Source organism: Tigriopus californicus, chromosome 9, assembly GCF_007210705.1.
Source record: "Tigriopus californicus strain San Diego chromosome 9, Tcal_SD_v2.1, whole genome shotgun sequence".
NCBI lineage: Eukaryota > Metazoa > Arthropoda > Copepoda > Harpacticoida > Harpacticidae > Tigriopus > Tigriopus californicus.
In genome coordinates, this window is record NC_081448.1 from 12807615 (window position 1) to 12821529 (window position 13915).

The following is a 13915-nucleotide window of genomic DNA, read 5'->3' on the forward strand; positions in this document are numbered from 1 at the left end:
CAACCCTGAATTTGTAGAGTAGTCTTATGAAACGTAAAAGTTCCAATCTTACTTTCTGCACGTAAACTTATGTTTGAAAACTGACATTGCATTAAGATTTTATGATGTACCAATCGGATTTACCACGAAACAGAGTCCTGTTCCCACCAACGCACTGAAGAGCGTGTTGCACGCAAATATCTTTCATTCGGATTTAGGCTGTCATGGATTATGATTTCATTTTTGTTGAGATATTCCCGATCTGATTGATTCTTTGCCCAAGTTAGACACAGCTTCCAAAGTCCGGGTTGTCAGTTATCATGCCAATATGACATTTTGCAAAGATATCATATGAAAAAGCTAAATAGTCCTTTTTATTCGCCTCTGCCTCCTTTCGTTGTGAATAAATAAACGCAGAAACACGAGAATAAGCTCTAAGACGTCTAATTTTAGAAGGTATCTTTCGCTGAACAACTTATTTCTGATCCATATAACACCATAAATATACCATCAACTCTTTTGGGAGACCTTTTAAATCCTTCACGGTTAAAATTACAGACACTTTTGACATTCAAATAGGAGAGAACACAGAGCTATATATTGCAAACTTGTAGAATACAAGCGACTTTTCATCATTATCTCTTTCATAGAGTTGTGCTGAAAAAGCTTGAAAAAGGTTTGCAAAAAGTGATGTTCTGATGTAAGTCACCAAAAACTTGTGAAACTATGCTAGTAGCATATTAGCTCCATATTCACTTGTCTTGAAATATTCAGATAAATGATTTTTTTGTTAAAGATATAAATAGATTTACTTCAGGAATATTTTGATCATAGCCAAATACTGTACAGTGTACAAGCCTCGTATTGGTAAAGCATCCGCTTTCCAATGGGCGATCCCTTGTTAGCTCCCAGGCTAACCGAGTTCAACCCTCTCTACATACGGTATTTAAATTACACAGCATGATTTGCTACTTTCACTGCTTCATGGGACGCACCTACGGTCATTCCCGATGGCGAGGTAATAATTAATGTTGGCCGTGACAGCGAAGCGGGAATATCCTTCAATTGGGACACCCAAGATCAGATGGCAGGTCGAGCTAGAGAGGTACCAAGGTAACAAACAAACTGTGTGCAGGTAGGATTGGAGGGAGAGCTCGAGTTTTGATAGATTGACCTATTCATAAACAGGCAAGACTTCTTTTTAGTATCTTCATGTTGAAAGAAGAAAAATTTCGGAAGATTCGGCATTTAAGATTGAACATTTTTGAGCGTTTGATTAGGTGACTGAGTTTAGGCCTAACACGGAACTTAGGCAAACTGCTTGGCAGGCTATTGGTCGAACCATGTAACTAGTTCAATCCAGATAATATTACACATTTTTGCCAATGATGCTAATGAATCGAATAAAGTCGAATCCCAATACAGACATATTTCTTGCGTTTTCCGAAAACCACCAAAAACATGGATGAACCTTGATCTATTCGCTCGGTTTCTATCCAAAATCATTTCGGAATTTTCCCGTCTCTTTCACTTGGCAGCAATCCCTGAGCCAGCTTTTTTTTCCATTGGTCCAATCATCTTTCCTGCACATATCTTAAGTTAAGCATTGGACCAATATTTGGGGTCATTCCAATCCCCATGAGCAATTTGGGAATCGAGGTCATGGTGGGAGGGGCTCTATCAATACAATGCCAATTCATGAATCAGCCCGCGCATGATCATTGACTATTCGTGTACATAAGAAAAAAGCATTATCATATCCTGACATGGCGCAAGCCTCAACGACCCGCGGTTCCCACATAATCCCAAGCAAAATCCAATCCTCGGCAGCTTTCTCCACCTCATCCAGCCAAGGACGCCAGCCCTTCTGAACCCAATGGTCCCCGGAGAGCTCCATGGAGCCATGGTGAGAAAGTGCACTCGTTCCCAACCACGCCAAGCACCCTTGCGCCCTAGCTGGAGGTGGAACCACCAATTGCCTCGCGCATGCATGCCTTTGGAACTGGCTCCCAATTGTGGACACTGGTACATTCACCATCTGGAGATTAGTGCTCCAGTTCGAGCCGAGACCTCGGGAGAGAGACAACCTCGTCGGGGGCCTCCAGTGAAGTCATGCAGAACCACTAAGAAATGATGCCCAAACCATGATCTTCTTGATTCTGTGGCTTGGCCAAGAACTGTGTCGTCTGGCTTCGCTGATTTGGCGCGCCATTTTGAGCGCCTTCCAATCCAAACAAAATGAGGAAAACGATGACAACATTGCTTTGGTGTGAGTTCGATCGCTGACGATGAGATGCCTTCTCGTTGAGTGACATTGGGATTTGAAGGCGTGATATCGTTGGATTTTGACCATGACCACGAGTGCGGCGGCCTCGGACAAGACTGTGAACAAGGTGGCCTTGTGCTCGGCCATTTTTGCGGGTGTGGCTTATGTGGGATATTCCGTGGCCAGACAAGCGTTCAGTCGACGTTTAGTCAGGAATCAGGGTGAGTGGGTCGGTTTGAAGTGAATCCTTGGGCATCCGAGTGTGATTGACTAATGGAGGCGTGGGCTGTGCACTCTTAGATGCTTTTTGAAGGGACAGTACAATTAGATTAAGGGGCTGAGGGCTGCATGCAGGCCTTCAATGTGTCCCTCCATCAATCTTGCTTAGTGGCCATTGAGGCCCAACTGTCTTTGTGTTCCACATATCTCTTGATTTTGATGATGACTTGGTTGGAGGTTCTTTGTTGGATGGCATCAATCGTTGGTAAGGAATGAATCCGATGAAAGCGATTCGAATTCATGTCATTGAGGGGGTGAACTAGGCGTCTTTGTGTGGTCATTCATGCGCGATTCTCCTTCAAAGGTCATCCTTATGCTTGTCTCCCTTTTCAGTGTAATAATAAAGGACCCAAAATAATTGGCCTTAGATGATGACTTCGAAAAGTGACCTGAAAAACGCTGTTGAAGCGGCTTTGGAAGAAAAAGGACTCCTGGAAGAGATGAAATGTCGCATCAGAAGCGAGATTGTGGCCACCTTGAACGAATCCGGATCTGGGCGTCAAACCCAAAGAGGTTTGCCGATGAGCGCAACGCCCGAGAATTTCCTCATTAACGAGCTGATTAAAGAGTATTTGGAGTTTAATGACCTTCATCACACTAAAGATATGCTCTTGACTGAAAGTGGACATCCCAAATTGTCTATGGAACGTGGTGAGATGGAAAAGTCTCTCAAGGTCTCGTCGTCGGCCAATGCCCAAGAGGTGCCTCTACTGTACTCGATCCTTTCCACCGTGAAGAGTTTGACGAAATAGATGGAACATGGCCTTCAAAGATCGGCCTTCCTTCCCCGAGCTTCTATTACCTCTTTCCAACGAGCCTTGTCTCAAGGAGAATTCACCTAGCAACCCAAAGGTTCTCGCATACTCTGAAGAAAAAGAGCCTTGGGAAAAATTTCAAGTGGTCTTATCTAAAAAGCCTGACCATGTGGCCCATCTCTTGTTTCAAGTGTCATTGAGGATTCTACAGTCAAACGACCAAAGAGTTTTGTTCCTATCCAAAACTCGTTTCAAATCTGTTCCACATCCAATGCACCGTTTGATCTCCTTGGAAGAGGCTCGGAAGTCGCCCAAGAATCCTCTTAATCGACTGAAGATGGTCTATCCCGAGAATTCAATGGAACTTCTACAATATTTGGCAGCCCGTTCTTGTACGAACGACAGACGTCCAAATACGCCATTTGAGACCATTATCGTCAATGACATTGCCTCTTGGGCTGAGACTGAGGGCGATTTGGTCAAAAGTCTTGCCCTTATTCACAATTTAGTACGTCATGACTCGAATACGTGCGCCTTGGTGTCCATTATCCCCAAAGACGATGTGTTGTCCTTGGCCTTTGTTAAGAATCAATTGAAAGTGTTTGCCAACCAATTTTGGACCCTGGACCAAAGAGACATTGATGCCAAGGACACCCACTATCCAGCTAATTTGCGCGGACATCCACATTTCTCTCTGCATTGCGATGGGAGCAAGCTAGCCTATAAATTCATGTACCTTGTCGACCAAATGCAGTATTTCCCTTTATCCGTCCAAAAGCACAAACCAGAATGCTGAGTTCCTTCAAATACATTCTCAATAAGCACCAAACGGCAGTGATTTTTATTTCTCTCTCAACCCCTTGATATCGCCATGCATTTTAAGCTTATACAGTATCCGATCGCTCAAACGTTTTACTTTCTTTTAGGCGAGGCCCTGGAATATGAGCCCTCTCCATACAGTCGCCGGGTTTACCTCCGACGCTTATCGGGCTCAGAGGCTTCTTTGGGAACCGAGGCTCTCTTGGGGACCTTGGAATCGGGTGCTAATGTGTCTCACCCAGGTCGCCTTATTCTCCGTCCGCTCTCCGTCCAAGAGAGAATTCGAGAGCTCAATGTGAGAGCTCGGCATTTCGCCGAGACCATTCTGGCGATTCAACTCCACGACGATCGGACTCGAAAAGCCTCTTTGGCATGTAGTCGATCCCTGCAGTCTTCCCCGACCCGATCCCGTGGGATTTTGAGCCCGATAGACATCACTCATTTGGGGTGTGCCTCTCGTTGCGATTCCATTGAGAACCTCGCTCACAATGGGAGTAACACTTGGTCGGCTTCGCTACCTCCAATGCTCAAGAAGAGATGGTCACGGAGATCGTTGAAGTTTCGAAATTCGGATTCGGGCATGTTTTCCACGCGCGAGGAGCAAGATGAGATTGAGGCCAAAGGCGAGAGGTTATTAGATGAAAGAGAAGCGGAATTAAGTAAGAGACTTCAAGGCTTCGAGGATGGAACTACAAAGTGAGTTTTTTGTCCTTCAATTGGCATTCCCCACTATCAAGTGTATCTTTCCTATGATTTTTTTGCGGGCCCATGAGTTGCAACTGACAAACTTTTCGTTTTTCCCCCAATTGTTAGTTGTTGTGCATTTAGGAAATGATTCCTTTTGCTTCAATCCCCCAAATCCAACCATTAGCAATGAAACCGAGAGGGGCTATAATCAGTAATCACCCATTAGATGAGTTAATGGCGTGCTTTACTGTGAGGATGTGTTTGCATTGGGACAAGGAAAACTATGCAGAGCTTGGGACCTGTTTTTGTAGTTTCTGCATGCACCACTTCTTAGATGATGAGAACGACGTAAAGGAGACTGTTCATGCGTGATGCGACGGCCTCATCAATGCGTGACCAAATCATACTCATGAATGGCTTATCATTATAAAAGGACAGGCTAAATAAGGCCCTTAACCCAAGGAAGAAAAGCTCCTCCCGTCAACTGAGTTCCTTTTCACGTAGGAAATAATCTTGGCTTGCAAAGCCAATAATCCACGAACCAATTGGATATTGGGTCGACCTTGAAACCTTTCGAAACCCAAAGCAAGATAATCTCGGTGTATTTGTACAACTCAAGTTTGCATCGCTTTTGTGATCTCATAGCAATGAGCAGACAGAAACTGGTTGACACATGTTTGTTCACTGAACAACAGGAAACCATTTCGTCCTCGAAGCTGTTCGTTTTCTGATATTAATGTAGAAAAACACTGAACAACCAAGATAATTACTTTCCAGGATCTTGACTCCTTACGAGGCAAAAAGTTTGGTGGCTCTCCTCCATTCGAAAGATGCCAACACCTTGGAAAAGGCTCTAGTTACGGTTTCCAATAGTGCAGCCTTTACGACCAATCAGGTACAAATTGAATCAGTCTTGCCTTATTCAATTACGCTCAAGTGATCTGGTCAGAAGAAGAGTCGTTCAATATTGAACCTATTTCAGGACCACCTCCGTGAGGCGGGTGCGATTGTTCGACTGCAGCATTTATTAAGTCACCCGGAGGTGTGTGTTCAACGGGCGGCCTTGACGGCTGTGGGCAATATGGCGCTTAATACGTCCAATCAGAAGGAAATGGGAGTGAGTATCCGGCAAGATTGTCCTCATTCCATCATGAGAGCTCTCACTGACCAATTATGTCTTCCTGTATGTAGCATATGGTTCCTATTCTACTACCAATGATTGAGGTCATTGAATGGAGAAGACCAGGACAGTCGCCGACCTTCTTGTCAGATGGAGAGTTTGCTATCTATCCTGTTTTGCTCACACTCACGAATATCGCTGCGTTGTCCAACTGGCACAAGCAATTTAAGGGATCTCTCACAAGGTGACTGTCTAATAAAATGTATTCATCATTCATTACAAGGAAATCGTGAACAAGTTGTCGTTCTCTCTTGAAGGCTGCTAGATTTGACTCAATCAGAGAATGCCAAAATCCGAATGCAATCCTTGCGACTCCTTGTGAATATCTCCACCAATGAGGACATGGTTCAGCATCTTTTGGCAGCCAAGGTGAGGCTCATATAGCTACAATTATACATAGATACCGTGAACATCGGGCGAGCTGAGTTTCAAATGAATTTGAAGCGAATGGTTAATTCGTACAATTGGCATTCGTACAGAAATTACAATTTCAAGCATTTCACATCCCTTTTGAATTAGTGCAATATGTAACCATCCATAAAGTTGGAATGTTTAACGGTAGCTGTATGACATTCGCTTTATTGTGAGGTTATTGTCATTACACATTCCAGTTGTTTTTTCATTGAAGTTAGGCGAAAATCTTTCTGGTGCAGTGCATTTCAATTCCGTTTCGGTTTTCACGTCCTGATTTTCCATACTTTACATGGGGGCGAACTCCTTCAAAGTGGCTAAAATGCCTCAATATGTTTTGTCAAAAATATTCAAACACCTCTTGGTATTTTTCTAATCCATAAGATCACAGGGAGACAACTTTGAAGTTATTGTTTTATGGAATTCTAGCTCAGATTAAAACGAACATGGCATAAAACCGATTTTAGTGGAAATTAGGAGCACATTTAGTTAGGGCTACTAAATTATGATGTTATTTATTTAGTCGCTACCGAGTTATATGGGATTCAATGGTCCTTTCTTCATCAGTTTTAGCTTAGAAATGTCCCCGCAATATCCGAACTGAAACGCTCAAACAAATTGTTTTGATTTTTACAAATTAAAAGATTTATTTTTTCTTACATACCCTCAAAACAGCCGAAAATGTTATAAGAACACAAAAACACTCTAAAATGGAAATGTTTGAAAAGTGTTTTGCAAATATCTGAAGCACATTTAACTATACATTTGTTGAATTTTGCAGAAAATGCATCCAACAAGCAATATTTTTGTGATTTGGTGGCGGCACGTCAATTGTTGAAAAAATGACAAAGCTGGAAATCCAAATTGTACGGACAAGCTAGTGCGATATGCCATTTGGGTGGCATATTGCGAATCAATCATGTTTCGATACGTACGAGTATTTTTTGCATCATAGTCAAGGCATCAATACATATTTCTTAAGCCAATGTAAGCAAATTTACGATGTACTGCAAGTAGACCACCCTGAAAATCATGTTATACTGCACCCTAAAAAGCGGTGCGTTATGATCTCCTTCTTTAGTGCAATTTTTTCTCGCCGAGTCAAATCTTGGCTCACGAACCTTGGCGTCATTGCAACCAAGATGTTTTTCCTCACTCAGCCAGACAGTCTACAGTATAGTATAGTACACTACAGCACTGTACAGTACAGTACAGTGCTGAACAGTGATGTGCTACCGATATTCAATCTCCTGGCTATTGAAGGATTTTCTCACCTCTCATTGTTCGTTTGTGTGTGTGTTTGTTTCCAACTAGGCGCCAGAATACGTTTGGAATATGTTGGACGAGGGTCAGGCCGAGGATCAATTACTCCGTGTGATCACGCTCTTGGCCAACTTGGTTTGCACCGCTCATAAGCAGAACCTGGACCCAACATTGGATCTACCCTTGGACGATGATAAGACCGCTGAGCCAGACTCCATGTAAGCCAATATCCTGACATCATCCGTTCTAATCACAAAATGGGGGAAATTGAGTTTGGACATGGGAAGCACGCTAAGAGCTCTTATTTTTTGCACAATCCCCTCTCACATCCCTCGTCATTAGCATTCACTAAAGCCAGACCTATGATGTAATTGTGATTGCAATTATACTTACACTTACACTTACGTAATCGTAATTACATTTTTTTTCATTTATTTCTAATTCTAGCTCATTACAATTATACTCAGGTTAACTATAATTGTAATTAATCACATGTGAACTCGGAGTCATATTTCAATTACAAATTGCAATTACATTTTCATGCGCATGACAAGTGTTTCATGGCGTATTCGCGTATTCTTGTTATGCTCTGAACAGATACAGTATGTCTCCTCGGATTATTAGATTGAATTGTTTTTTTTTGAGAGACTCATGCTTACTGAATTCAGCTTAAACAATATAAGCATAAGGCATCTTTTGCCCCAACTACAAATGCGGGAAAATCACGTCCATCTGACAGAAAAAGTCATAATGTCTTTAGAAAATATGAAAGCGTTCAAAGCTCCTTTAATGTCAGCTTTACAATAAAAAATAAATCCAATTAAAATTATCAAAATGATTCGACTGAAATCTTTAGGACAAATAACCGACAAAAAAGAAATGTGACTCGTAATTTGTGAAAGAGCAGGAACATATGTATAATTGAAAGCAATCAAAGTACATATACAATATTATTGGAAATGCAATTGATTAAGGATGCAACTGAACTGATTGTATTTGATAACATGTCGAACCAATTTAATTACAGTTTTAGTTGAATACATTTTAAAAGTAATTTGTACATGTCTGACTAAAGCAAATCAAGCTAAAAGGTGGAATTGATGCGTCTAATAAGTTCAACACGTTCAATTCGATGTTTATGAACTAAGCCCCTCGTTGAGAAGATTTCTCTCCTTTGATTTAAGTTAAAGAAGAGACTTTCATCTTTATTGTAGTTGAAATTAAAATACTGTAGATCGCTTTTATGACCTATTATTGCATCCAGCAACATGACAATAATCTAGGACAATTTGTTGCTTCTTGGTTAAATGTACTTTCTTCGGAAATAGACTCGAAATTGGCATCGAGAGGTCATTTGCTGAATCAGAACAACAGAAGCTATTTTATATTTACAATTATCAAGAATTGGTAAAGGCGCAATTCATTGTTTTGGCTTATCGGGACAAAGCCTTTTTTGGTGTATTTGAAGCGCCAAAAAGATAAGAATACTAACTCACCGTTTGAAACATCATCTTGTTTCCCCGCTTTTACAGTATTATGTTTTATCCATTACATTGTATCAAAAAGCAAAAACTAATGCCCTCGTCATTTGTCACTTATAAAAAGTTCTAGGGGTTGGCAAATAGAAAAAGGTGACTAGTAAACTGATAGACGTAAGACAAATAATGAAAACGCGCTCCATGAACTAATGACCAAAATGTGTAGGTCATGTTCTTGCCCTAAAATTGTCACCTATCCTATCAAACTTTCAAGTAAGGAAAGCTGATTTCGGCGGTTTTTTGCATCATTGTAATTGGCAAGAAAGTGCCTTCATTGCATTTAGATTTAGTCCAACTTTTCTCATTTGTAAGCATTTTTTGTTGACGAAGAGCTTCGGAATCACGAATGCCAGGAAAATCCCCCACCCCTGATGAATGCCTTAAAACTTCTGAATAACAGAGCTCAAGCAGGTCATCTTAAAGCTTAGAGAAGATCTTATCTTATCTTGAGATATGGTCTGCCATATCGTTTTTTTTTAGAACCCATGGTCTGAAAAGACGACGGATCGGATGTTGAACATACTAAGGTCCTCTTTGTACATGCATATTTAGCTTCACAATTGGCAAAGATTAGACCCCCGTGCACGCTTCTCTTGATTAATTTTGATTTCTCTCTTTCACTCCTCTCGCCCAACTGCGTTCCCTCTCCCTTCCTTTTCCTATTTCCTTCTTGGAATTTATCACCCACAAAACAATCGACAGAAAGCATGCGAACCAAGACAAATCTTCTGAACCCCAAACTCTTAGCAGGTTCTCTCATCTCTACGGCGACGAGAATCGACTCGATGTCCTCGAGCACTTGGAGTCTCTCATGACCACTCATCCCCACGAAGACATCCGAGTCAAGGCCCGCATGATCCACAACGTCATCATGGCCAGCGATAAACGCAACAATGACGAGGGCGATTGAAAAGCCTATGCGCCTAGTTTGACCCGGGCCAAACGTCTATTTCTAATAGAATGTCACTTGTTAACAAGTTCTCACCGTACTGATTATTTGCATGCGTCAAGATTATTGAACTTGTCTTTGCTCCTTACGATCTTGTCAATCTCAGACTTGTCATCATGTTCCATCTTGTAGTGCTTGAGTTCCATTTTCGACGCTCTTACACATTTGGAATCTCACTTTCGCTCTGAAGTTCAGTGCAAATTATTTTACTATCTGATTTGTTACGAATAAAGAATTTCTCTGTCTCGGCCGAATTGAGTCATCATCATCATCATCAATATGTTTTTCTTGACTACAACCCGATGCTTCATGGTGTGGTAAGCACTTTGGAAGCGATCCAGCAGAGACCTGATTTCTGATCTCCTAGCGAAGAAAAAGATCTTGGATTCGTAATTGATCGCTCAATGAGTCATTTATCCTGGAAACTGCTCCCTTGGGAACCGGGTCATTCCATTTCCAATGGTTCTCAACAAGTAGAAAAGAAAAGGGTTCAAGGTGGAACGTCGAGATACACGTGTACAAATATTGGTTCGTTGCAAACTTCATAGTGTTTGATGGACAAGCAAATAAGGTGTTCACGTGCCAAGCACTCCAAAAGAATCCCCCTAAATTTATGAAACGGCCAGAGCAAATACAATCATTGTCACGGAGATAAAAGGATGAATGAACGGCATGGAGTTTTAAACTGGACTATCCTCTCATCTCATGGTGGAGCTCGTTTACCGAACGTTGGTAAGATGCAAGGAAGAGGTTTCGGCTCGAATTTCCCCAGGGCAAATTCTGTATCAAGTTGAAATGTTCTCGTGGAACTTGGCGAGAAGTGAAGTTATGAGCGAAGGGAGCCAATCCAGACCACAAGTTAAATACGAGGTGAGATAAGCGTGATGAAACTTGATGAATGTACTCTACAGTTTAGAGACGATTTAAAGACCAGTGCCACAATAGTCATTAGTCTTCCGAGTGACTTTAAGACAAGAGGTAAAGTGTACTAGTTTGGTTCTGGAAGATGTTCCAATCCCCACAGAACCCTGGATGACCCATTAGTACTCTTTGTTCCGTTGATGTCCTTCATTATGCCGTAAGTAGTCAACAGACTAGTCATCCACTGAGAGTCATCATTTGCCACTTTCCAAAGGGCTAAATAAGAGTTTCCCGTTTGCGTCTAGACAGTCAAAGTTTTTGTGTACAATACATGATCAAGTTTGGTCGAGGAAAATGTGTTGGACAATCTGTCTGTGTTTCCAGACTCTAGCTTTTAGATTCTATCTAGTTCTGGCTACCGGAACATAGCACCAAGCACCATAGCATTCAAGAACAGAATTACGCGTACATGTGTATTACCATCGTTTTGACCACCAAGTTAAACTGTGTGTGTTTTCAATCAAGTCGAAAACTATTGACTATTGGTAACTAACATTCCTCAAACACGTGTGACCTGCAAACATTTTCTATCAAAATCTTACAATTTACTAGCTTTAAATTTTCAGTGCTGATGAGTTTTCTCAAATGATAATCTTAAGAGTTCAAGTTAGTGAGATCTGCGAATCATCCTGTCACTACATATGCTTTCTTTGGCGAGAACATGTTTCCTTAAAATCATTTCTCCTTTCCTATGAACTTGAAGCAAGATTGGTTGGAATAAGTTCATAATATTTGATTTTTACAACATAACTACCCGATATCAGAAATTCCCGCATTAACGGTGATCTTGAGCAGTTCAGCAAATACTTGAGTAAACCAAAAAAGGTCAATTCTCTTGGATTTTTTATTAGGGTGTACAGCTCAAAAGGCATAACAAATGGGATAGATAAATACCAAATTGTCAAGAACCAGAGTTCTCAGAAACACTGGTACAACTCCTTTTAAACCTCGCGACTCTCGTCATTGATTTTGGATCAGAGCAGGAAACGGTTTGGCATGGATTGGATTGTTTGGATTTAGTTCACATTAGCACTCAACTATATTTATATCTTGAAATCAAGCCGAACTGGCTCGATTAACAAGCATTCACGCCGATGTTTGAGGCGGCACATGTTTCAGCTCGGGTATCATGTTGATGTTGGGGAAGCCTTGCTCCGTCGATGCCACCCTAGCTTATTTTGTGCAACACGCTTGTTGCCATCGTGATTTCGGAGGTCCACTTTTCTGGCATTGCTTAAAGGGGAATTTTGTGTTAATGAGTCTTATCAGAGGGTTTCCAGATCTTTTCCTCTACTACGACTACTGTATCGTGGGGTATGCGCTCGACTTGAGCCAATCTCGAGTTGTCGAATGATGATGCTCCGTGCATATACAAATTCAAGAGTATTTGGTTACAATGAAGCGTGAGCCGACGGGGATTTGTTCCTTGGCTTTAATCGAGGGATCAGAGCTTCTGGGCTGACTCAAGAATGGTTGGGAATCGGCAACTCGTTGCGTCACATTGTTGCCTTCGATGTGTCGAACATTTCAATGTCAGTATGCTCTCCATCCAGAAGGCACTTCGGTGTCCTTGATGACATGGAAGTTATTGTGACCAAGTAGGAACGGACCATGTGGAGCTCATTCAAAGGTCACCCAGTCAGAAATGAAGCCATGAAAAAACGCCAATGGCTTCCTTTTTCCAGATGGTCCGCACGAAATGTGGAACATGTAGCTGCTTCGAGTGTTTCTCTCTCCTAGAACCCGATCGGACCCTACTCTTTCCTTGCACCTAAATTGTAAGTACATACTCTGAGAAATCTAGTCATAATCATGGACACCCTATTAGGTGCTTTCCGGACCAATGCTTGTTAAAAGACTCGGCTCTGTCATCTGGCGTGTGTTTTTATTAGCCAGCATCCGCGATCCATTTCTGTGAAATCTCGTGCTTCAACTTAAGAGCTTGATACATGACTCCGAAGTATTTGACAAGCGAATGACAATGAGACATCACACTTGCAGTCAACATCCACACGTGCTTGCATGTGGCTACCACGGGGTGATACTGCTTCAACAACAAGATAAGTTGTCCCCATTGCTCCAGCCCCTCATTGATGGGTCAAGTTTGGAACATAAATAAATCGGAAATTCTCAACCATATTCCCACTGGGGTGTGGGGTTGGGGGGGCTGGGGAAGGCAGTTATTCCCGACTCACTAAATAGCATCTCGATTTCACCCCTACTAGAATCCAAGCACCGACATGAAGACAACAACTTGAACTCTCGATTGGAATTTTTGAAAAATTAGAAGACGAGGGATTTAGGGTCCAGTCTTTCAAGTTCATTTCATGGTTGAACTAGGGACAACGTGGAGAGTTTTCCGGTTTACTCGTATGCGCTCATCCATTTGCGTTAGACTATATTGGTCTCGGTCATAACTCATTAGATCAAGAGAATGAAGGTTAGGTTTGTAACAAACGAGCCTCACGGAATATTGAACAGATTAAGAGTGATGAATAGTGGTACCAAGTTGGACTCAAGCGCGCCCCTGATGGGTTTCCCGACAACTTGTTACTCATGTTTGTTTGTGAGAGAGGACGGCTCCATCCAGGAATAACTGGCTACTGCTCAGTGGTAAACCGAGCAACTTCTGGAGCAAGAGAGGAGTCAAGGATGTGAAGTTCCAGGGCAAAAGAATGTCCGAGAGCGCGTGCGTGAAAGAGTAATATACTCACAGTGAGTATCAGGATATGCTCATAGGAGATGAGTGGTGCATGCCAGTTCAAAACACGAGAAGAAAGCTGGCCCACACAGGAATCATCTATGAAGGAAAATATTAGCTTCATTTGCAATTAACGCATTGGTGAATGGTGGCGCAACTTTGAGTTT

General features: G+C 41.9%; 2 protein-coding genes across 4 annotated transcripts in view; both read left to right on the forward strand.

Moving 5' to 3' along the window:
* Positions 1-1931: 1931 nt before the first annotated feature.
* Positions 1932-10380, forward strand: LOC131886663 (armadillo repeat-containing protein 10-like). Of its 3 annotated transcripts, none has more exons than XM_059235061.1 (8): positions 1932-2466; positions 4206-4794; positions 5563-5680; positions 5768-5902; positions 5977-6149; positions 6223-6334; positions 7691-7857; positions 9925-10380. In XM_059235061.1, the coding sequence occupies exons 1-8, from the start codon at positions 2331-2333 to the stop codon at positions 10085-10087; spliced, it is 1593 nt and encodes a 530-aa protein (XP_059091044.1). In that variant the 5' UTR covers positions 1932-2330; the 3' UTR covers positions 10088-10380. The 3 variants fall into 3 exon arrangements, with proteins under 3 accessions (XP_059091044.1, XP_059091043.1, XP_059091045.1); XM_059235060.1 differs by having other exon boundaries at positions 1933-2466; positions 9880-10380; XM_059235062.1 differs by having other exon boundaries at positions 1933-2466; positions 9928-10380.
* Positions 10381-13390: 3010 nt separating this feature from the next.
* LOC131886919 (Krueppel-like factor 15) overlaps positions 13391-13915 on the forward strand; it is a gene marked incomplete in the record, with an annotated part of 3737 nt that continues 3212 nt past the window's right edge. The window contains 1 exon segment of the mRNA XM_059235377.1: positions 13391-13856.

Coding starts and splice junctions, on each gene's coding strand:
- LOC131886663 (XM_059235060.1), top strand. CDS start 2,331: ATGACCACGAGTGCGGCGGCCTCGGACAAGACTGTGAACAAGGTGGCC. Junction 6,150..6,222: donor TTTAAGGGATCTCTCACAAG/GTGACTGTCTAA, acceptor TCTCTCTTGAAG/GCTGCTAGATTTGACTCAAT. Junction 6,335..7,690: donor AGCATCTTTTGGCAGCCAAG/GTGAGGCTCATA, acceptor GTTTCCAACTAG/GCGCCAGAATACGTTTGGAA.